Here is a 26443-nt window from a genome sequence, read left to right as displayed (position 1 = left end):
AACATTGTTGCTATTTTATCGATATTTTACTCCATTTCAAGCAATCATTCAACCATGCTGGTTATAATTGACAAACTAGTTGGATAGTTTTTTTAAAAATTGTTGCTACAGCTGTGTAATTGTTTTGGGTCTGTATGATACTGTTTGTTTACCTTTCCAAATAAACAGTGTCAACCAAACTTTGCAATCAAAGACTACTCCGATAATCCTTCGGGTAGTTTGAATACCTCACGTCAATTCACATGAATATATCCGAAAGGCAAAGGTTTGGTTTAAAAACTATACAGCCATACTGACGAATTGGTCATTTTCTTTTTCCACAAATTCAACAAAATTTCCACATGTCTGGGGGTATACCCTGTTCGGATCCCCAAAGAGAATAAACAGACTGAATGATCAGAGAATCTGATGCACTGTCAATATGAAAACCAGAAAAACAATCTGAGTACAACCACATTATTCTAACCACAAGTTGATATCCAACATATTTTACATTACAGGTCATATTCCGATCACATAAGCACATTGTTAAGATCTGTAAACAGATCTTTCTGAAGACTCTCGTCCGGGACGAACAGGAGGAGGAGACAGTTAATGCCATTACACATCTAAAACACGTCTTAGTCCTTATGAGTTCATTCAGACGGGTTGAAAAGGTTCATTGTACGTTCTTTCCTGTGCATGAAAGTTCAGACTAGATGCTAAAGTTATCGTATATAGTGTATGGTTATCAGACCTTAGTCCGATTCATTACCCTGAAAGTTCATCAATAAACAGTCTGAGAGCGGTAGCTTCGGGCGCCAAATCCTGCTCAAGAATACATCAAAGCAAAAACGAAAAAAGATTCGCTGATACACGTACATCTCGTTAACGTCAATTCAGCCCAGATAATAGGAATCTTCTCTCTTCAAAGAATCATCACGACATCCACAACTGATTTATCATATGAAAGGCTATGCCTTTGACACAGCCCTAGCGCGTGTACATAGGTCCGTCTCCTACAGGTCCACACGGACTTTTCAACACAACAAATCTGTGTCGCACTTTCACACCGTCACACATGCACGTCAACTTGGCTTCACTGATGCACTGTTATTGTTCAGGATAGGTCGAGAAACCACTCGTCCGCATGGGATGTTCCCGAGAAGGACTTGAATTTCCCGAACTCCCTTTGAATATTGTTGATGAGTAGGGGTGTGTGTCCCCCGTACCTGTCTTCACCGTACCCTGTCTGAGAGTAGAGGCGGAGGACTTGGGGGTACTCGTGTTCCTCAAGAAATCAAAGAGGACCGACGTATGTACTAAATGGTTGTACGATACCTGCAGAAACAAAGGCAAGAGTAAGTGAACGTTTTTAGTTAGGTTGAAAAGGGTAACTTTGTTTGTAGTTTAACGCCAAACTCAGCACTATTCCAGCTATATGGCGGCGGTCTGTAAATATTCCGAGTCTGGACCAGACACTCCAGTGATCAACATCATGAGCATCGACCTACGCAGTTGGGATAGTCAGCATGCCAGATAAACCTATCCCGCCAGTGGCCTCTTATAAGCAAGGGTTGCTGAAGACTAATTCTAACCGGCTCCTCAAGGGCGAAGAAGGTAAATGTTTCTGATGTATTGGCTCGATTTTTAAATCCAGTGTGTCATTATTCCGTTGCCAATAAAACATGTTTTTCAAATTTCCCGAGGTGGGGTAGCCTAGTGGTTAAGGCGTTTGCTCGTCATGTAAAGACAAGGGTCAATGCCAAATACTTGTATAATGTGTGAAGTCCTTATCTGGTGTCCCCCGCCGTGATAATGCAGGAATGTTTCTATATTGATAAAACGCGGCATAAAATCATACTCATTCACCCCCAACAGCCGACGCATACTAAAAGTCGTGATTTTTCGTCAATTTTGATTGCTTTGAGTTGTAAACCATAACTGATAAATATACTCACCAAAATTACTTTTTGAAGATTAACATTTGGCTTTATCCTAATTTTCCACGTGACCGGGTGATAATTGACTAGAGCCAGGACAGCTGGCTTGGATGAATTTCGGCTAACTTCCACTGTCGTCGAAAGGGAACGATGATTGCCGAAGATGCTTAATACATGAAGATCGGCACTTTCCGTGTCGACGTCCGACTGACAACCGAACACCTTTTGTTGTGTGCCTTTCAAAACAGCAACTGCTTTCGACTTCCCGTTCTTCCGAATATTGCATGTATCGACAGCCGCTGTAAAGAGATAATTGCTCGTTAATAATTGAATGAAAATCAGGAAGTAATATTGTGGGTATTTACCGTTGGTCATGAAATATTCAATGTCTCACGCTACAGTGAAGCAGGTTGTATGAAAGGCTCTTCAAATCTGCCATCGTCATGAATAGGCCAATTTGTAGTGATTGCTGTCATTAAGAGTGTAAATATGGCTGCATGCTGCATGCTATTTCAATTCATTTCTCATGTATGTCCTAATTATTATAATCAATTATATCGGAGCGAGGACGGAGTCGTTGAACAAAGAACTCAACAAATACCTATTTTTATAGTTAACATGTAGTACAGGTAGTCATAGAGGTGTGATCAGTTTGTGAACTTGGGCCCAGTTTCTAAACGTACGTCATTTCAGTCAGTTTTATTAAAGTTGGGTAAATGGATTTGTTTTAACGCTGCTGTCAACGGTATTCCAGTTCATGGCGTTTCTGCATAATGTGGGAGAAAATCCCGAACTTATGCACAGAGTTTTACCATTCGGTGAAACCCACGAATAGTGCTGACAGACCACTACCAGATCAAACCGGGATTCGAACCCATACTGACTGATTTCCGGCACAGGACGACACCAACAACATCAGGATTCCGATCCACAAAGAGTACGTAAAGTTACGACCTGTGATAACTCCTGCTAAATACTGAACATTCATTGGTACATGATAATACCTGCTAAATACTGAACATTCATTGGTACATGATAATACCTGCTAAATACTGAACATTCATTGGTACATGATAATACCTGCTAAATACTGAACATTCATTGGTACATGATAATACCTGCTAAATACTGAACATTCATTGGTACATGATAACCAGGTATACCTGCTAAATACTGAACATTCATTACCTGCTAAATACATGATAATACTGAACATTCATTGGTACATGATAATACCTGCTAAATACTGAACATTCATTGGTACATGATAATACCTGCTAAATACTGAAGATCCATAGATAGGTAATAACCAGGTATACTTACGTAGACAGGTGAGCGAGTCGTAGTTGTCAGCGTTGCAGATGCAGTAACCGTCGTGGCAGGAGGCTCGAAACCGGAATGCTGAGTACGCCCAACATTTCTTGACGCACCGGGTACGGCTCTTGACTATATAAGCAGGAATATTGGCTGAAAGTAAGGACAGGGTATGTTATAGAGGGGTTCATGTGACGTCGTTTGTCTTAAGTGCCTACATGAATTCCTGTCTCTTGTTAAATTTAAGGATACTTTATTTGGTCCCACCAGAAACCATTGTACAAAACCCGTGTTCAACATGATATAATGATAAACTGATACTGTAACATGAAGAAAACATAACTTTACGAATTACATTAACAATTCCTCTGTTTAACGTAATTAATATATAACTCTCATATTCCAAGATAAATGTATCATATCGGGTATCGTACAGGTATGTAATTAACATCTAACAGCATTAAAAACTGGATATACCCCTGTTCATTTCAATAGGATCCTTACATTGTAGGAATAAACAATTTGAAAGTATATATAACCAAGATTTTCATTTGTAAATTTACAGAAATTGATAAATGTTATTATAATCATATTTCCGAATTAAACCTTGCCTGAGATATCTCGTTATATATCTAGAGCCCGACTCATTATTACGATGTACTGTCGGTTTAGATTTGATCAATTCTATAGTTATATATAAATCCCAGCCTTGTCCATGTAGTGACGTTTCGTTCGGATGGTGTATATCTTGTGACCGTGGGTGTTTGGAGGGGTAGAGTTGGTGAGGAAATGTGTGACCGTGACGTGTGTTAGGGGTGGGTACCGAGATACCACGCCACAATAAGACCCCTGTACCTAATGATTGTAGTAGCTCCAGACTGTCTTTGTTCATCGTGCATCACTATGCGAGTAGTATGAGTAGGTATAGTTTTACGCCGCTTTTAGCAATATTCAAGCAATATCATGGCGGGGGACACCAGTAATGGGTTTCACATATTGAACCCATGTGGGAATCTAACCCGGGTCTTCGGCGTGACGAGCGAACGCTTTAACCACTAGGCTACCCCACCGCACCATCATCACTAAACGGCGACGTGGGCTGAATTCGTCTGGATCAGCATCGTGTATGTACAGGACACCTTGCCCTTGCTTGGATATTGCTGACTGGGGCGCTAAACAACAGACAATTCCGGTCTGAATGGAGTATGGATTTTTACTGAAAGCGGCTATTTCTGCTTTACTTACCCACGACATAGGAAGGGGGTTTCGCTGCATGACTAGAATGATCCTGTGAGGAGTTGAGGCGAGTAATCACTGTCTGGAGTTTAGATGTCTCCCAAGTTAGCTTTGGCTGGGAAGGGGTCTGAAAATGATGAGAGAAGACAACATAATTATGTGAGCAGATATCTTTGGCCGCATTAAAATAGAGCCCAAATGTGATTTTCTGATGTGTACATGTATTGTAAACTGCCTTTTATGTTATTTGCACAGGTCATGTTCGCTTACCTGACGTGTTAGCATCGTACACATTATGCAATATGATATTTAAGCAAAGACGTTAAGGATATGTGGAAAGGTACAGAATCCAGGTTCCGGGGGTTCTATGATAAACTGTATTTGGTAAAATTCTGTGCATAAACGCTGTCATCTGAAGCATATCAAGGCACAAATACTCTGTAAAAGAATTATAGTGTTAGTCACAACTAAATATTTGAATAATACGTGTTTTTCACATGTATGCACGATAGGAAGTGTTGTTTTTTTCCAGACGATCCTAAAACATCGAGTTCAAATGCCTTAAAGACGCCGAGAAATGAAACACTCACAAACTCACTCACTATTGGGTGCCGTTGTACAAAGCACCCCTAACGCTACGACAGTCGTAAGTCTATCTTAAAGACCACTTTAGCGTTTAGATCGCTGGTGGTACAAATAGGGGCGTCTTTCCATACCTGTGTAGGTACGTCGTCTTCTCTCCGCTGGAAGCCGAAGACGAGGGATACGGACAGCAACGTTGCGCATATGGCGAAGACTGCGAGAGCAATGATAACGTTACGGAGCCGACGTCGGGCGCGTTCGAGCGCCATGTATTCCAACATGTGGTTTTCGGAAGCTGGGAGAAGCTTTCTTATGTGAGAAGGGAACGACACAGCGGAGATGGCGTAGACGCCGTAATCATCATCGTCGTCAGCAAACTGAAAAATAGAAACAATATTGATGATCGATACTATTATTATATTATTATATGATATTTATATAGAGCACATATCCACGCAACTAGTACATGCTCAAGGCGCTGGTATTTTTCCCCTCGATCATTGGATGTCAATCTCAACGGTACATCGTATTATCAATCTCAAGTCTCCGGGGAGCATACAATTCGTGCAGCCACTAGGCGCACCTTGCGGCTTTCTCATCCTTACGAGGTACCCATTCACAGCTGGGTGGACTGGGACACATAGTCACAGTACTTTGCCCAAATTTACTGCAAGTTGCTGTACCTGCAACTAGGTGTTTGTACGTATTCATGTGGCCACCACCTTGTCATATACCAACGGATTCGTGGGTTCTTTAAGGTGCACAGGGTTGTGTACTGTACACTAGGGGTTGTGACAACACTGAAAGAGTCTGCACACAAAGTTGACTCTAAGGTTTTTACACCCGGTCACAGGTGGGCTCGATCCGATATGTTGGTATATCGATATCCAACAAAATATGTACTGAAAAAAACGAGAAGGTATGGCAATATTTCGTTGAACATTTATTACACTGGTTTTTTTTATTTTAATGGGGTTTTTTTTGTTGTTTTTTTTTGGGGGGTGAGTTAGGGGTAATGAGGTTACTTGAAAACGTATTCGTATGTCAAGTTCAAATCAACATTGATATGAATAATAAAAGAACGAAACGCCATTGGGTCATCATCAATCATAATCACCCATAAAAATACGGGGTAATTGTAAATAAAGTGATTTGTCTAAGGCGTTCGATCGTTATATTAAGAGCTGAGTCTCCTTTCACGAAGCAACCTTTACGAAGGTTAACCTCAAATCCCATTTTTTAACACTGCACTGATATTACCTTAGTGACGTGCGATCACCTAAGTGCTTTGTGAAAGGAGGCACTGGACTCGGGTTACCAACTGGTTACAATGTGTGAAGCCGATTAAATGGGTCATATCGGGTACACAATGCTAAAAGCTGCAGAAACCTATATGCACTCATGGTATAATTCATTGTTACGAAGACCATTACTTTTAAAGTAATATTACATATAAGTGCCTGATGTTACACGGATCAGACACAACCTAGCCAGAAATCACAGCTGTTCATTGTGGTTCCGATCACAGATAATTAGACCTCAGTGCATAAAGCTTTCATAGACATTTTTGAAGTTTTCGAGAAGCTGCGAACCGTCTCCATTTTTCACAAATTGTTTTGCATGCGCTAATTAACACGTAACCGAAGGCTACATGTTATAATAGCTTCGCGATAAAAGCAACTCCCTTTGAGTTCATTCTCGCTCATTATCATAACCAACTGAACAGAGGCCACGCTTATTTCCGTTTCTCTGAGATAATTGCAGCCATTTTTTCATTTCCCACATCAATGCTTATGTCTACAAAGTAGGATCATTTGTTCTGTCTTTCGTGATTTAATTGTCTAAATAATTCATGGCTGATCGTGTTTCTATTCCTCAGTAAACTATTATGCCTTAATGTAATGACGTATGACAGAAACGAACTGCTAAATCAATACTAGGCTACGCTATGAGGGATCTGATGACGGACTGACATCATTATCTTAATATATAACTCGGATACAGCCAAATGATTGCTTAAAATAGCTTTAGTTTCTTTGATTTGCTTGTAATCCCGTCTAAAATCGAAGTGTGACACAGTGAACAGATACAATCTGTTATGTCTTTCAGTGGCATTTAGAAGTTGTACATTGATGTCCAAGATATTTTTATGGATTAAATTAAAAAAGAAGTTTAATCCATAAAATATCTTGGACGATCTGTTATGTTTTTAAATTATATCAGAGGACATTGAGACACGCTGACTTTCAGCTGACTCCGAAAAACATCTGACCCTTCAACGGAACACTTCAGAAGTTAAAGACCACCCGAATCTTTCATATTACCACAGTTAATCTGTATGTGACCCTCGCATACTGTACTTGTCATTTATTGGTAGACGTGGTAACCCCACTTAAAGGGTACCTTATTTGAGCTTGTAAGCATTCAAGGACTTTTTCTGTACTAAATAGTATAAAATAATATATTTCAGATTAAGGTTGAAATACTGAATAATTAAGTATTCAACTAGATATAAAAATGAAAAGGTATATTTGTTTTGCTTTAATCAACACACCAGTTCCACAGTTAAAACTACGTTAAAACTCTGTCAATGATAATACGTATTGCCAGTTCGGGTCTAAGCATAACAAAGGCAGATTCCTATAACAGACACGAGGATCTTAATCAGTCATGAAAAAGAACACCGTCTTTGATCCAGTCAGCACCGAATAATCGTCGTGTATCCAATTGAATCTCACAGGTTCCTTTTACGTTTAATATGCTCGTTTTCCTCGTGTCATTCTGTACGTTGTGTTTAAAAGTACTTCCGTAAAATGCTCACTATGAACCTTGCTCTTACATGGCGTGCACGCTTCTACAGGGAGATGAAGTCAAGCAATAACAATAAAGTACTGGATACACTCTTGGTTCCAAACCAGTTGCTATGATTTGAGAAAGCGGTTGTTACGGTCTACAAAGCCAAGTCGCTACGTCTGACATTTTGACATCGTGTCAGTTTCAAATTAAAACGTTACATCACTTTTACACGGTGGTCCGACACGTGTCTCGTTAATTGTCGACATGGAACCTTTTAATTATGCCAATAAATTACTAGTCTTTAATAATACGTCAGTCTGTCTGCGAATGTTAAAGGGGCACTATTACGAAAATGATGGCATGCCAATGAGCCCAGTCTGACGATAACAGCTCTTACGTGTATACGACGCACGTGTCCGCTCTCGTCAGAATCTTAAGCAACGATGGCGCTATTGTCTTTCCGTTTGGCTGATCGAAATAATTGTCGGGTTGATACAAGATCGGAGTGTTTAATTTCCAAATGAACAGTGACAGCATGATACCCTTCGTTAAGTTGTGAGCAACGCAAACGAGCATCAATACGTGAACGTGATGTAGTGCTGAATAGATGCTTGGTGGAACAACTCGACAGAGCAGGCTGACAATAGAGGCTGCTTCTAACTATAGACTGTACACGGCATATGAAATGTGTCAGAATCGTGTACATTTCATCTGATGCTGGTAGCACGCAATATGTTGCGAATAATCGATATTACCGAGTAAAAACTTGGTTTGGTTACAAACTAATTACACAGGTATAATTGTGTCATCCATCATCCCTTCCAGCTGAATTCAAACAGTTTGCTTGCTACGTATGCCTAAGTAATCTTTAGAGTATTATCTAATCCTCATTGTCACTGTCTGTTGGAGGTATGTTCTCAGTTTATTGGTTCTGATATAGAGTACTGACGTCAACACTGGCCTTTAATATATTTTAACCCATGAAACCAATACATATGCTCTAACTAAAGAAATGACTTCCTTTAATATGTCCATGTAAAAATGTCACTGATAATTTTTAGGTAAAATAGAATTTATTGTGTGTGCTTTTTACCAAGCAAAGTCGACAACGCGGCAGCATTTAGATATTGGTTTTTATTGGTTGACAAATTGAAGATACAGATTTAAACAGGCATAATGGCTTTGTCGACCAGGGCGCCGTGCATAGAGTTACGGGACTTGGGACTAACGGATAGGAATCTCAGCGTCGCCTCGATTGTAATTTTGGATGTGTTGTGGCTTTCACAATATTGATAAGAATGATACCTTTTCCATCCAAATCAAGCTGACACAACGCGGTATAACTGAAATTATGCCCACAGTAGCATTTAACCAGACTCACTGCCGCGTTGGTTTAGGAATTAGCAGGTTACAGAAATATGTTTCGGCCTTATATAAATAATTTCCTTGCCTAAATGTTTTCCAATTACTTTAACACCCAAATGTTTAGATCTTTGACACACTGAATCCGATCATTTTTATGCGTGTTACCTACGTCAGGGAAATTCACGATTCTGATATCCATATGTTACTGATATTCTATTTTGATTTAATGTATTCCCCGCGGCTTCATCTCGACTTGATGATAATTAATCTATAGCCGACACAGCATCAAAAGTATTATTAACAACACATTAACACAGATATGGACATGTCGTGCATGAACCAGTTTGTATCTTCTTACAATGTATACCGGATCTAATTACGTAAGCTAAAAAAGTTGTTTTTTTTACATAAAATAGAAGAAAAAGAGAATAATATTGTTTAACTTCACAATAAAGCAATTTGAGTTAAGGGCGTCATCCCCTAGACATTTTATGCCGATATCGTATCACGTCTTACGTGCTGCCTATGTACTGTTACGAAACAGAAATTGCATTAGTAAGTGAGTGAGTTAATTTCACGTCGCCTTTAGCAATATTCCAGCAAATCACGGCAGGGAAGACAGAAAATGGGCTTACACATTGTACTTATGCTGGGAGTCGAACCCGGGTTTACGGTGTGGCGAGCGAACGCAATAACCACTAGGTTACCCCACAACCTTGATTAAAATCTCCAGTACAAAGTACAAATCTCCAATTTACTTAGGAGAAGGGGCTGAGTGGTATAGGCTTCTCTGCTGTGTTTGTTTATTTGTTTGCTGTCCTGAGAGTTTCCAAGGCTTCAGTCCTGCAGTGAATGGGAACCCGGTAGGATGAGATGGTAATGTCACTGTTAACCGTTTAGTGACTTACAGACATGCCCTGTATGTATACTTCCCAGGGAGTGGAAAATAATAATCTTCAAGGTAATAATAAATAAGGGTGATGTAGAGGTGTATTGATAATATTATCAGCAGTGCTATTGGTTATTTTCTAAATACGCCCATTACACTGTACACCTATCGAAAAGAAATCGTTGCTGTAAACGTCAGGAATCATTTATCTATCTAATACATTACGTATTAGGGGATATGTAGTATGAGTTCTGAATCTTGGTAACTCTTTTCGAGCTTGGAGGATTTTTAAAAACTATTTCGCACTTAACATCTATAATAAATCCATAAACTCGCCCCTCAAACCACGAAAGGACATTAGTCAACAAAGAGGGAAAATCGACAACTATAACAAACAGGGCGTTCTATGGAAAAAATGAAATAATTCAATAACATTTCTAAGGATGGCAGCAAGCGAAGCTATTATCACAAATCTGACATATTGGTTATCAATTAAAAACACCTACCAGATGTGTGTTGTGGTTGATGTGTTTCGTCCCCATGACGTATGAGGTGAAAACGATGTCGTTGCACAAATATCACGCGGTATGTTGTCACAGTACAATATCACAGAATTTGTCCCTTTTTCACACAAGTCACTGACACAACAGTCTCTAAAGTATAGAAATATTCATCGCCATTAGAAACCATCCATATAATGGCTTGGTGAATAGGACAGGGCAGCTTCTACTGCAAGAGTTATTATCAAAAGCATGAGATGCCAACGTCTTTGGTTGAATCATGTCGATCGTTTAGTCCAATACGTTTCACAGTTCTTGTTAATTTAACAGAAGATTAACGATCTGTGATCTTTCGTCTCTAAACCTTCATAGTTCAAGGACGAATCCTTTTCTAAGAGACACAGTCTTGATTAAATCTCAAAAACACTCGATGAGCTCTCTCAATATGGCAGGTGCCTGTTGTAGAGACAAAACTGTTTCATCGGTCACGATCAAAGACAACGTTGCCCAATACACCAAGACGCATGAATAAAAGACAAGGTTTGTCGACAATTGCTCAGATGAAGGAGTGATGTTGATCGAATGAGTCGCCTACAGTAATAGAATCGTGGAATAACCACAAGCGTTGTTTTTTGGCTCCAGTCGTGTGTCCGTACTATAAATGCCCCCGCTGACTTTGATGAGGGTGTCACTTTCGTTTATACAATATTCCACTGAAGGCGATAATGATTCAATATTAAAGGGCGATAATCCTGTGGTGACGATTCAAATGAAGATCACAGATTCAATTTTTTGTCTCCCATTTGTAAGTATCCATGCCACGAGTGGAAATGAACCCTTGGCGACATTCCTTAATGGATAATTCAAACTAGATGCCGAGGTTTCACGAGTTTCAGGTACATATTGGCAGTCAGGCCTGAGAGATTGTGGATCCAGTCTCGCTTACATGTCCAGAAGGTGGTTGTTATAGCAACAGAGTGTTCTTTACAACCAACTTACGTGTGTAAATCCGTAAAGAGCTGCCTGTAGTGGCCCAATAATCTGCATTATTCTGCCATTATGAAGACCACAAAGCAGATACATTGTGAAAAACACGTATATATTCTGACATTTCTCCAAACACAGGTCCATTAAAGATCAGACATTCTACGCGTCCAAAAGCACTGCAATGACATGGTCACTCTCGAAGGAATACTTATATACGCTGAAGACCACCTTTGTGGTAGCAGGTCGGCTTGTCTCTGCTGTGAGTGGTTGCGTGCAACCCCCTCGATATAAAACCTGTTTTACCCTGGGGATAAGGGGTAATAGACCCAATTATCTTGCTCTCTTGTCCATGTATCGATCCGTCATATCCAAAAAGAAATTACGAAATTCGCAAGAACACGGCACATGAAACAAGAAACATGCTGGTTCTGTAGACTCGGAGCTACAAGGATCGACAAAGCAGTTGACGAATTACCGATGCAGTCAGCCAATGCAGAGTGCACAAAGAACCCAGTCCGTGGGAGGCCCAGTCGTGGTCTGAGGACCGAACGGGCAATTGAAATGAGACCCAGCGAAACCCCTGGAAAATTGGATTGGGAGGATTTAGGAGGACAATGATTGAATGTAAATCTAAAACGATGAGCCCGAAAATATCCAAAACTACAGTCCTGCCAAACCCTACGCGGGATCCAATTTGTCTTTTAACAAAATGAGGGAATGAATCCCAATTTGGTATGGCAGTATATTGATTGTGGAGAATGTCTCCTGGACATTAAATCTCCTATCTGCTTGCTCTGCCACGTCTAGAGGGAGCCTGAAACCGATGAATAAAAATAAAGTCTGAACAAGTGCTTGCCGAAAGAGTGCACCCACAGACAGTGAATAATTTAGAAATGGTTCGTGGTTATGCTTAAAATATTAGAAACTGAACTGCCAATATGCAAGTCAGGAGAAAAATACATTTTACTTCATATTTCAGGAAAATAGTGTTCGGTGATTTATTATACACATCAAGTTACACGCTAACACTGAAAAAGCTCATCAACCAACCTTTCAACTTTTACCTAGTTAGAAGATTGTTAGGGGCAGTGAGGTAGTCGAGTGGTTAAAGCGTTCGCTCATCACTCCTGTGACGCGGGTTCGATCCCCACATGAGTACAATATGTGAAGCCCATTTCTGGTGTCCCCCGCCTTGATATTGCTGGAATATATCTAAAAGCGGCGTAAAACCATACTCCCTCACTAGAAGATCGTTAAACCGGTTTAATAATGCCAACCCATTGTGTTACATAGCTGACGTTCAACATGGTCTCCCCTACTAAAACGCAGTATACGGATCCGTAAAGTTCCGACCAGCCCTTGTTTTGACACACACACACACACACCCTCCCCAGGCAGGGTAACAACAAGTACCGTGGTCTAACTTACTGTGGTATAATGCAGCCGGGGATGGAATTAACGACCTTCGCTCTTTAGACGGACACTCTAGCCACTGAGACCCTTGAAGGTCCGGGTTAGATTGAATCTTCAGTAACCCATGCTTGTCGTAAGAAGCGACTTACAGGATCGGGTGGTCAGGCTCGCTGGCTTGGTTGACACATGTCATCGGTTCCCAATTGCGCAGATCGATGCTCATGCTGTTGATCGCTGGATTGACTGGTCCAGACTCGATTATCTACAGACCGCCGCCATATAGCTGGAATATTGCTGAGTTTGGCTTAAAACTAAAGTCACTCACTCACTCACTCTAGCCACTGAGCCACTGTAGACCTCCCTATGGAGCAAGCAAACAACATTGCCGTTCCGGTAACACACGACAACGACTCCGTCCTCATTATGGTTCACATGACGAGTGTCAGGTGTCGTTACAGATTTGATGAAGGCGTATTCAAATTGATCGGATGCGGGTCACATGTAGTGACTTACTTAAATGTAGTTCACATAAATCTAGAGCCAATGCGCACAGTAGGTCAAAAGAATAAAAACATACAAGCATGAATGATTGAGTTGGTTTTGCATCCATGGATAGATCATAATAACACTGCAATCTGATAATTTCAGATATATTCAAACGTTATACGAGAGGATCTGAACGCCGGATGACTCATGTCTTTGGTTTCAATCATCAGTGGATCGGATTTACATCTCTAGATAGCAACTGTGGGAGATACTGCCAGAAGTCAGGCATACAGATCAGTTCTTACAACTGACTAGATCAGCCAGCTGCAAGAGATATTGGTCGCAAATGAAGACATTTGTTTTGGCGTGACAGCTGTGTCAGGGCTTCAAATGGAAGTAAATGTTATTTTATGCCGCAGTCATATAATGTCAAGGCATACCGTTGGTTGATGGTAACGATCTCGGCATTCAGTCGTACAGGCACACATTGTGACATAGTGGTTAACAGCAAGAGTGAGTGTGTGAGTTTAGGCTTACGCTGCTTTTAGCTATATTCCAGCAATATCACGACAGGGACACCAGAAATGGGCTTCACTCATTGTACCCATGTGGGGAATCGAACCCGGGTCTTCGGCGTGACAGGCAGAGGCTTTAACCACTAGGCTACCCCACCGTCCTTTAATAGCAAGAAATTGGTGTAGACCGGCATTCGGTCAATCAGGGCAGACAAACAGACACACACAGACACAAATACGTGCGCGCTCACATCTCAGGAGTGGTGGTGGAGAGTTATCACTTGAGAATCGTGGCCACTGCTTTGATATGCGAAAACAATTTACACACTATTAAAACTCCGCTTGTCCCGACCTACGAGGAGGTTTAGTCCAATACAATGGAACTTGTGAATTACATCAGGGAAGGGGGTGAGGTAAAAGTGTATGGATGGGGATTATGGAAGCTGACTTATATAATACACCCACACAACTGGGAGTCGAGCTTTTGTTCCCATCCCTACGCTCGCCCACGTTCACGGTTTAAGAGTGATTATGTAAGACGGAGGGGGGTCACCATTTGTGTTTATAAGCGATTGTGTCTGAGACCGCTCTTTATAAGCGATTATGTCTGAGACCACACATGGGGCACCATCAAGGGCCTTTGTCTCCCCGCATCCGTCTAATCTGACAGTTCTGCAAGAGTGAGTGCATGTTGTTTAATGACACAATGATATTAGGGGTATTTTTTGTAGACAAGCGAATATGGATCAGACTGGATGAAGGCATCCACATCCAAGATCAGATAAACTGGTGACTGGATGAACAAATCAGAACCAAACCACATCCAATGTGGATCAGATAAACCGGTGACTGGATGAACAAATCAAAACCAATCCACCGAACCGATGACACGAAATCGGCCAACCAACCCCCATCAGAATGAGAACTGGATATTGGTCTAAAATCCCCAATGGTATATTTGTTCATACGAATCTACATCAGCGTCGGTAAAACATTCACGTCGCTCATGTTAGGTGGGTGAAGCAATATTCCAGTAATATCGAACCTGGAACGCACAAACCAGTGGCTGAAAGCATGACCAGCAATACGTCATACCAACTGATCAGCTGACCTTAATGTAATCCCTCCAACGGCGTACTGGGTACCCAATATTGTTTTAGTGCAGTAAGGTAATTCATATATTGTAACACAAATACGTTGAAAACGTTGGCAAAGATGAGACATACTTGAATCCCATGCTAACCTTTAGGAGCATATCGAGCTAACCGTTAGGAGCAAATCTTCGATGCATTTAATCAATGCAAGTAAAATGTTCAATTCTGTATGATTATCTTCATGACAGAACATGATCCCTCCACCATGCACAATCAGTTGGTGTCACTGATTAAGATGTCGGCTTAATCTCCAAGTGCCTTGTGGCGACTATTGGGTTGCAGATCCTTGTTTATCGTAACAGTCGATTAAAGATGATGGAGCGGCTGACTTGATTGTTGTTGGCTTGTCCTCTTGACCAGATGGTTGAGGGTCCTAGTGCCACCGCGCTTCCTGGCCCAGAGTCGATCATTTACAGAATGCCGTGACATTGGTTAAATATTTCTGAGGTGTTCAAGAGCATTCACTCACTTTATCTGCACATAGTTTATCGGGAGTGAGGGAGTTGGGTTTGAGGCCGTGTGTGTAAGTCTGAAGGAGCAAGCATACACTCCGAAACGTCGTGTTATTCACAATAAAGAAATTGACATCCATAAATCTTGCTTTTCTTATGCATTCCACTTCTGAATGCCCTTCAAAGATCAGTATTACAGTTATATGACGGCATGTGGGATGGCAGCCCTCAGTGGTGCGTGGCTCAGATGTTAACGACGTCGGTGAAACTCACAATCAAGGGGGTGACGACAAACCCGGAAACATAATCGGGGCCAACCGGAAGTCGACCTCTCAACCATAGGGTTCTAGCGTGCCCAAGGAACAGTTGAGTGCGCCTTAGAGTCCGTGAGTTTAGTTTTTACGCCGCTTTTAGCAATATGCCAGCAATATCATGGCTGGGGACACCAGAAATGGGCTTCACACAATGTCATTGTAAAAGTAATGCGACTATGTGTCCCAGTTCACCGAGCTGTGAATGGGTACCTTGTAAGGATGGGAAAGCCACATGAACTCGGTGCGCCTAATGGCTGCAAGATTTGTATGGTCCCCAGGAGGTTGAGATTGTTAATACGATGTGCCGTTTGAGTTTGACATCCAGTGATCGAGGGAAAGTCAAAGCGCATTTGAGCAAATGAGCTGGATATTGGCGCTATACAAATGTCAGTATAATATTATTATAATACTAACAATTATAGGCATGTGGGGAATCGAACCACTCGGCTATCCCACCATCCCGCGGCGCTTGACCGACTGAACCACCGATGTCTTCAGTTAAGTATGGGAAGTAAGAATAAATCAAGGATATATGCCAAGGTTATTGTTTTTAACAGTTTCCCCAGATCTTCGATGCCACATCATTGCACGCTTAACAGGTAATATTGTAGAGCAAAACGTTGTTATTTCAAATATTGCCGAATTTGTGATGCTTACAAAATGATAAGTCAGCAACCACTGTTTCGGTGTGAAATCCGGGACAAACCTTGTGCGCAGGTCCGAGGTCCATGTTAATGTGTGTAAGTTTTAGTTTGTTACAGCGTGCAACAGGATTCTGTTTGCCACATGCCTCGACGTGAATCGTTGATCATGCAATGAACCACAGTGGTTCAGGCTCGCTGATACATGCAGACAAATCGCGACCGAGCTGACAAAGCAGCATTGATTTACTAACTTACGCAGGACAGAGCGTTGACATCAGCAGATGTTTACAAAAGCGACGCGTGCCTCTAGGAATAATTCATATGTTAATAGGCTGCATACATGAATACACAATGCCATCGTACAGAAAGTGTAATCCCAAATATGGGCAATCTAGCAATGATGGAACGATATTAGTTGACAAAGAAAGTGTGTCTTGCGACCTCATAAGTTATATTTCTAGTATCGCGACCTGTCTATAAAAGTGAATCAAAATCACCTTAATGAGTAATACTATATAAGAATCAGCTACATGTACATTACAACCCCGGTCAATAAAGCATATGGACGACTTGTCCTGAAACTTATGAAATACTCTTTATAACGCGGATGCGAAGTTAAATTAACTCACCCACGTATTAAAAATTAGTGACAACAATAAAGTTAAAATACCAAACTGCTTTGCTAAATCATTGGTACAGTGTTAACACATCAATCACTACACAACATACCCGTTGAGAAGCCGCAATCAGTTTCCAGTAGATTGTTCTCTGTGCCATCCTGTCGTCTTGGTCCCTTTCCAGCTCTGACCAGATCCCTAATTGATCCTAGCCCCTATACACTGACCCCTTCACCTCTGTGGTCGTCACAGGTGGACGGTTCCAGGGCTGGGTTGTTTGGTCAAGCGAGAGGGTATATGTGGAGGGAGACTAGAGAGGCTATTACAGAGATACAACCATGACCCGGGGCCAGTTTCCAACCACAACGGAGGCCAACTGGAAACATCAGCCTATTTGCCCACGACAGCTTCATTCAACACCTCTTGGATGCAATTTGTACAGATTTGGATATAATGAACATGATATACTGTTCGGGGGTGTATTTTGTCTGAGCTCCTTTGAAGATCAGTTTTATGGCTTGCCGATAAGGCGATAGTATAAACGGAATTATTCAGACACGAGAATGTTTATAATATGGCTTGTTCCTCTACAATGTGTAACCAAAGGAAATCGCTGTGTGGCCGTGAAATCACAATATCGAAATGAAGAGACATGGTATTTTCGTTTAGAGATTGACCATGTACTGTAAAGGCCCATCCTGTAGCAACATCGTTATGGATGGTGGACCGTATTAAGACGAGGCCCTCAATACAAAGAAATTGTATTTTCTGTCATCAACGAATTTGTTTTTCACCCCTATGGACACCCTGGGGACAACGGATCAGGCCAGGCTTGGATGGTTACAATGTGGGAGTGACTCTGATTATTAGCAGTTACAGGTGTTTGTTACAATGATCTCACCGCAAAACAATAAAAACTTTAAATAAAAGCGCCAAAACCCTTTCCACATCCATAAGAAATCTTTGCTGAAAGCAGGACCAATTGTACAATTCCGACTATATAATGAACATGTGTCTGTTTGTACGTTTAACGCCACACTCAGCAGTATTACAGCTGTGAGAAGATGGCCTGTAAACAATCTGGACCAGACAATCCAGTGTTTGACATCATGATATACGATGACAGAACTATCAAACAGTGATAGAAGCAGGTGTTCGCGAAAACTCAAAGGTGAGTGTATCCAGACCACGTCATATCAATATACGGTAATACATAGTGTTGGTCACCTTTCGGGACAGTATGGTAGACGAGTGATTAAGCATTGTCACGTGTTCAAATCCCAACATGGGTACAATGTGTAAAGCCCATGTCTGGTGTCCTCCGCCGTGATATTGGTGACTACTGCTAAAAAGCGGCGTAAAACCAACTCATTCACTTTCTGTAGTTCCGATTGATCCGGAGTAGACTAACACAACAAAACCGGCATAAGTCGGACAAGTACAAGCACCCACATACCCACTCATCCACATACATTGACGTCGCTGTATAAGTACAATAACCTTGAACGCCACGTTAAAGCCTACTCCACTTCACACGTAAGTGGGCGCAAGTTCTGTGTGGGTGCCTCCATTCACCATGACGCAGACACTCTGCTTAAACCGTCATCAGATCGTTCTGACTCACATTTCAGTAACACAGTTGAGAAATTTCAGAGGTTCACAAACACTAACTGACGTCACTGAACATTTATAATTTGAAAAATTAAATTGATAGAAACAAAGAAGAACAGGCATATTTAAACATTAACGTATCTCCAGCCAGCAGTGGGATTCCTAAAGTAAACCAGGAAAAACTCGAGGTTTAGGTCTAGAATTACTGTAAGAGCTGGGCGGAAGGTAAAATTTCTTGTTTTAAGAAACACATGGTTTGGGAACTCTGCACTAAAATATATCAAACTTAAGATGAAAATGTGGTCGATATAAAAGTACGATGTACTGACGCAAACTGATTAAGCAAAAAAGGCCACGTGCCTTTTTAATCACACTTCACTAAAAGTATACTACGCATTCTAATTTGGGAATCACTCACGATGTGGAGCAATAAAAAGGACATGGACCTTTTGAACGAGCTCCCTCGCTTTCCTCTGATCCCTGTGTATCGTGTTGCGTTTGTTGCAATTTAACACGGATGTGAATACTTGCTCGAAACACGGCGTAAAGCTTCACCGAGACAAGAAAAACGCTGAGTAATTTCTCCGAAAATGGTATAAATTCCATTTCAAGTATGTTTCTATTCGTGGATTTCTTAAATTGATTTTCAGATGTACCTTGCCATAAAACACCAGAAAGTAAACCGTATCATACTGCAAGGAAACTGGTCTTTGGAATTGCATTTTGTGACACGTTTATGATAGTTCAGCGAATAAACATGATTACGTTGGGAAGTGTATCAGTAACAATAATGTACATATTTGTAATACCCGAAATCCAAACTCTAAGGGGGCGGAGGGATAGCCTAGTGGTTAATGTGTTCGCTCGGCACGCCGAAGATTCGGGTTCGATTTCCCACATGGGTACAATGTGTGAAGCCCATTTCTGGTGTTCCCCGCCGTGATTTTGCGGCGTAAAACTAAACTCACTCACTCACCCAAACCCTAAAGCTATGTCATAAGAGATGGAAATGTGACTGTCAACCGCCCGGGCCATCATTGGCAGCTTGTGTTGTATACTCCCCTTGGAGATGATAAGGTAATTTGATTGCACACTGATCCATTAATATATATAATACCACAGTGCTCCAAGCACTTCAGCGTCAAGTTTGGTACACATCAGCATTATCACATTACAGACCGACATCAACGACACCACACTATATATGTGACCCAAATTAACTCATTGTGTATTCATCTCACATATCACCGTCAACATCATCACCACCATTAGCAGCAGCAGCAACATCAGTAGCAGCTTTTAACACCACCATCATTCCCAACCACCTCCACATTATCATTCTCATCCACCACCACCATCATCATCATCATCACCATCAGTATAATCATTCACAGAAGCTTTAAAACCACCATCAATCTCCACCTCCTCCACTTTATCATTTATCATCATCATTGTCATCACCACCATCCCAATCATGATCTCGAGCGTAAATTTGAAAACTGCAATTTGTTGTAATTTGGACGCCACGTATTCAGTGACAGTCAATGGGGACTGTGGCCCAAATCAGAGCCTTGCAAATTGATCTTATACAACGCATAACATCAAAACAACGTTGAACAACTGATTACGTGCAATATATACTATATATACAATACAAGACAATGCTAGCCGACGGAAAAATTCTCAACCTGTTAGTGGGTTTCCAAGAAACCCATTAGCTCATAGCAAACACTCAGCCAAGTTGCCGGTCGTGCTTCCAAGGGACCTTAAGGACTTACTCAAACATAACCAAATAGCCCAAGCTCAAAACCGCATCGAAGTTAAACAAAGACCCACAAGGGAATGCGTGAATGAAAGTTTGTCATTTCTCTACATGTTTGTTTTTCTCTTACAGTAAAACTGTCACCACGCCGACAACGGCGCTGACGTCTCAATGCCAAGGTGACATTATATCCGTGATCCACGTCTGCAAACTGAACGGGCCTCCAACCATGACGTGGACGGGGCCTTCTGTTGACAAGACGTTATGTGAGGTGTGATTCTGAGGTCCACCATTCGCATGCTAATTGAAGAGCTAGCGTTATATTTGTTTTAAGAAAGTCTGCATTTAGCTGTAATGGCTTGGAATATGGCCCGAATGAGCGTTTACCATGGTGGAGGGGACACTATACGGAACAAGACATGTACTCATGTATTTTTATACATGAACAATTTCAGATACTCTGTTGAAACAAAGTGTTATACTTCAGTTGACACTTAACATTTCCATATAAATATACCTTATTTTGGTTTATTTGTATAGCTTAACCAAGAACATGACAAGAACAGTCCACGAAAACGGAAAGACGTCGTGCCTTTCTTGACTATCTGGAATATCTGTCAAAACAAGAAATATTTGTTCAGAAATTGAAAGGGCTGTGAGCGGCGTTGTGTTTAGGGCAGTTGTGAGGGGCATGTTTGGCCTTCCAGATGTATATCATCCCTATTTGGCATACCTGGTACAGGATCCATGAGTATATTAATCAATAAATACAACTTCATTGAGCTAATTCCTCATCCGATACAGGTGTCTAGAGAAATGCGATTATCTAAATACTAGAACCATATCATACGATAATATAGCATACAACTTAATGGATAAAAACTTTTCATAATGGATAATAACGTTTTCAAGTTAAAGGTGTAGATTCTTACACCGTTTTCAAGTTAAAGGTGTAGATTCTTACACCGGTTTTAAGTTAAAGGTGTAGATTCTTACACCGGTTTTAAGTTAAAGGTGTAGATTCTTACACCGGTTTTAAGTTAAAGGTGTAGATTCTTACACCGTTTTCAAGTTAAAGGTGTAGATTCTTACTCCGGTTTTAAGTTAAAGGTGTAGATTATTACACCGTTTTCAAGTTAAAGGTGTAGATTCTTACACCGTTTTCAAGTTAAAGGTGTAGATTCTTACACCGGTTTCAAGTTAAAGGTGTAGATTCTTACACCGTTTTCAAGTTAAAGGTGTAGATTCTTACACCGGTTTTAAGTTAAAGGTGAAGATTCTTACACCGTTTTCAAGCTAAATGTTTTCTACATCAAAACGTCGCTCTGTACGATGAACAAGAGGTTGTTATTACTAAAGTTGTATATATGCTTTATTATTGAATCACCAACTTCTAGAATGCCGATCAAACAATATCATACGATGATATAAGTAACTTAACAATCTTTATAAACTAACTGACATTGCTTCAAAGACGTCAAAACACACACTAAATATTTTATTATTTATATATCAATCACACTCAATGCCATAGAGAGTATACCATTGGGCGTGACTTATTGCTAAATGTACAGTTGTACAGGTACGTTTACGAGGCGAGGGGTTCGCTTTACACCTGTTCATATTAAATCCGTTAACGTTAAACTATGTCACATATAGACTGACAGTTTCCCCATTTCCACCACATTGTTGGAATGTTTCAGCAAAAGCCACTGCACATGCGTATCATCTTGGCATGGGTTCTGACATTAACCAAGCTCTTGGTTTTTAGATTTCTTATCTCCATACTTCGGGTTCTACGAATACCGAAATAAATAATTAATGGCCGAACCTCTTATCGCAACGACACATTCCATAAATCTAGAAATGTGTTGTTAAGAAATATGTCAGGTATTCAGACACATAAATAAGTAAACAGAATCAATGTGAAAAATAGTTATTTATATGCTGAAAGGTTATGGGGGTGGTTCTGTAGCCCAGTGGTTAAAGTGTTAACTTTGAATGCAGAATACCCAGGTTCGTATCCGAGCATGACTACACAGTGGAAAAGCCCATTTCTGGTGAGTGATAATTTCTGGAATATTGTTGAAAGCGGCCTAAACTCCAGCTCACTAACACATCAGATACTAACCCCTTTAAACTGCCCGTTTTCTTCTAAAGCCTATATTCTTTAAATAAGTATTTATTCTACAACATTAATGATTTTGAAAATGTCACAGTGTGCAGCGCTGAGTGAGTTTTACGCCGCTTTTAGCAATATTCCAGCAATATCACTGCGGGGGACACCTGAAACGGGCTTCACACATTGTACCAATGTGGGGAATCGAACCCGGGTCTTCGGCGTGCCCCTCCGCCCCCACAGACAAACGAGATGTTTAGGATCAAGTGTTTATTCTACTCAAGGGACGCAAAGGACCACTGATTCTGGTTATAAAACCATATGAATATAAAAGAAACCTTTACTTCGAGTAGACAGCAACGACAGACCATTGTACCGACATATTTCAACTGACCTTGATCCGATGATTATCTATCGAAGACAAATATCAGTTGTAACATTCGTTACTGTGCTAAACTATCAATCATTTCGTCCAAGTTACTTTATTTCTTACAAAATCACAGTCATCATCATCACAACACAGGGGGCGGTGGGGCAGCCTACTGGTTAAAGCTTTTCGCTCGTCACGCCAAACACCCGGGTTCGATTTCCCACATGGGTACAATGTGTTCAGCCCAGTTCTGGTGTCCCCCGCTGGGATATTGCTGGAATATTGCTAAATGCGGCGTAAAACTAAACTCACTCACTCATCACTACACATTATTCCTTACTCTGAAAACATCTAACACTGACATTGCGACAAATGACTGTTTGAAACTGACCTCGTTATAAAGTACGCATGCTCATTATAGCAGAAGTAGCACAGTGAGTGAATGTTGCTTTACGCCGCAGCCAACCATTTCCTATCTATTTTCACGATGGCTTGTCCGATGGTGATGTCCGGACCAGACAAACCAGTGAAGAGAAACAAACTCGGCGTTCGTTTAAATAACCTCGTGGTTTGACATTTCCATACGGTTGATATGAAACTAGACATAAGGTTCTTTATATCTTTATATATTTACGTATATACATAAATCATTTTAAATGCCATGTCTTTTGTAAAGAGGTATTGACGAGAAATTTTCAGTTTTGAGGAATGGATGATTATACGAGGCAATTACAAAACGAGAATCTAAATATCACGGTATCAAAAACTGATCCAAATCGAATGGCAAATGCTATTTCCATAAATTTATGGTATTTGGTATTTGCTTTTTCGCTTCACACCAGAAGAAAAAGGCAGTACGGAAATAGGTTACACGTTGTGCGCAATTTAGATAAAAAGTATTTTCAAAGCCATATTTTCATACACATAATACTACGCATGTATCCGACCATGACAACGTCCATTACAATAATAAACACTCCTACATATTTCAACACACTCGGATGTACTCAACCATGTCATGTTCTTGAGTGCATCCCGCGACAAAACTACAAACCCAATTCAATCGCATTTGGTGGAAATATTTCAAAGTAATAATATATACATTTATAGGCGGAGATGACATGATCATATGTCGGATGCAGAGAAAACGTATATGAAAAGGTCACGAAGAGGCGTGTGCAGTTTAGCGCGCTTCTAAAGCATCTTTGAAGATCAAGTTCCTTCAAACAAGATTCATCTACGAGTCAGACTGAAGGTGTTTTTATCGACAGCTTTTATCGACCTGTAGATAAAATATAATGAAATATACTCATTAGAGTAAATGTAGTATGTGTTTGAAATTGCCTGTCAGCTCCCAGAAGAGATTTAGTATCACTGGCTGTCATTATGAGATAAGTTATATAGAATAGATTCTACCATATATAATTATATACGACCAGTGCAGCAGTGAACGTTATATCAGAAGCAGGCTATTGATCATAGATGAGCTAGTCGTCCCTACTCACACCATCATAATCACATCTCACGTCACTCTTAAAGCGTAACAATAATACTATACGATTTGACACCTGACAGCTATTACTCCACAACACCACGAAGTGACTACATCAGACTACACTATCAAACAGTCTGTATTTCTTCTCAAACAATCACATTAAGGTATTAATAATAACGTCATAACAGCTCTGATTGTGAATCCCACATTAGAAACGACCTAATGAGTTCTGCTTTTTGGTGGGAACAGCTGCCCACTACAATTCCGTAACGGGATGAATGTGCTGTTAATAAATTAAATATTCATGGTGTTTTCACCTACACCCGGCCATGTGTAGCCTAGTGATCTAGATTTGCACGATGGGAACATGCCACAGATGACAATCGACACCCTTCCAGAAAAAAAACACAGTGAAAGATACAAATCAAATGAGCACCAACAAGGTATACTTATAAACACACACGTGACATCATCTTTCCATTACACATGAATTCAAAGAAAAAGAATATTTTTATCACTCCCCCCAAAAGGTTAAAATATTGCATATCACGATTTGAGAAAATACAATCCCAACATAAAAAAAATGTTTTATTGAATTTGATAATCTTGCCTGCAAAATAGAAAAGAGTTTCAAATGACAACCAACGTTTCGTGCAATCCACGCATTATCATTAGCCACACTATTCTCGTAAATACACTGGAGAGTCACCTCACATACATCTCAACCACGTTTGTTATAGTCATAGGTTTTTGGTGTGGTTAAATATATTAATCAATATATCTTACCTTTAAGGGCAGGTATGACTTTCGTTTGTTGTGCTGCTTTGCTATTGGAAAGGTCATCGTTGTTAAACGTTTCCAAAATATCTTGCAATCAGTTTCTTTGATGATTTATCTAAAAGATAATAGATAAATCACACCCCTGGAGTCATTTAATATCCACCGAACATATTTTCAAGGATGAAAATCAATACGTTTCACTGTAATATGTCCTGAGTGTTTATAAACATCCAATTCAAGTTCTCCACGCACGGTATATTTAAGCCAGCAAACAAATAAATGTAAAAAATCTCGAATCTTTCGAGAGAGAAAGCTGAACACTGTTCCCTGGCATACACGAAGCCGAAGTGGCGATTCTGTGAGATCGTTGCCTGTAAAAACATTTGCTGTCTCTGGCCGATGTCGTCTGCTGTCAACAAGCAGCCCTTTAACCACCAGGTGGCACTCGAACAGACGACTTGTATCGTCTGCTGAAACAGCTGGCACGCGCGCTTGCACCTGTTGCGGGTTTTCAGACCGAGGCAACAAGCGACTGGCGTATAGATGGGCGAGGTTGGACTTGCAAAGTGGTTATGGGTTAGTGAACAAGGGTTTGAAATACAACATGGGGAATTCGATGAAAGGGATTTAACCAGTATGGTATTCTTCTGCGCGGGCCAATCATTCATAATACTACCACATTAAAGAGCCATAACTTGAATGTGGAGTAGGCAGTCTTTCATCACCCCTCCAAATAATCGCTGATGTGTGACCCCCCTCCCTCGCGCAACCCTCCCCTTTATCAAATCTTGTGTCAATGTGTGCTGTGACCGTTCGGTTGTACCAAAGTTATGTGCAGGTATGATGATTGAATATTAAATTGTATATTTTAAAGTATTTTTGCTGAGGGCATTAATTCACCAAACACCAAGTAACAGAGCTGACTGACTGAGTTTGGTTTTACGCCGCTATTAGCAATATTCCAGCAACATCACCAAGTACACCAGAATGAGCTTCACACATTGTACCCATGTGGGGATTGAACCTGGTCTTCATGACGAGCCAACGCTTTAACCATAGGCTAAATAACAGAAGACCCACATTGATTGAATATGACGAAACATCAAATGATCCGATATAT

The 26443-nt window shown here is 40.6% G+C and overlaps 1 protein-coding gene across 2 annotated transcripts; it reads right to left on the bottom strand.

The window, feature by feature from the left end:
- Positions 1-25820, bottom strand: LOC124265869. Of its 2 annotated transcripts, none has more exons than XM_046700721.1 (6): positions 25330-25820; positions 5189-5431; positions 4482-4599; positions 3246-3389; positions 1941-2221; positions 1-1320 (listed from the first exon to the last, which is right to left on the bottom strand). In XM_046700721.1, exons 1-6 carry the CDS (start codon positions 25384-25386, stop codon positions 1093-1095), a joined length of 1071 nt encoding a protein of 356 aa, XP_046556677.1. In that variant the 5' UTR covers positions 25387-25820; the 3' UTR covers positions 1-1092. The 2 variants fall into 2 exon arrangements, with proteins under 2 accessions (XP_046556677.1, XP_046556678.1); XM_046700722.1 differs by lacking the exon at positions 25330-25820 and adding an exon at positions 10611-11740.
- Positions 25821-26443: the final 623 nt, after the last annotated feature.

Source organism: Haliotis rubra, unplaced genomic scaffold (assembly GCF_003918875.1).
Source record: "Haliotis rubra isolate DU_JTF1 unplaced genomic scaffold, ASM391887v1 Scf122, whole genome shotgun sequence".
NCBI lineage: Eukaryota > Metazoa > Mollusca > Gastropoda > Lepetellida > Haliotidae > Haliotis > Haliotis rubra.
The sequence above is the reverse complement of the archived record's forward strand: the minus strand, read 5'-3'. Positions and strand labels throughout refer to the sequence as shown.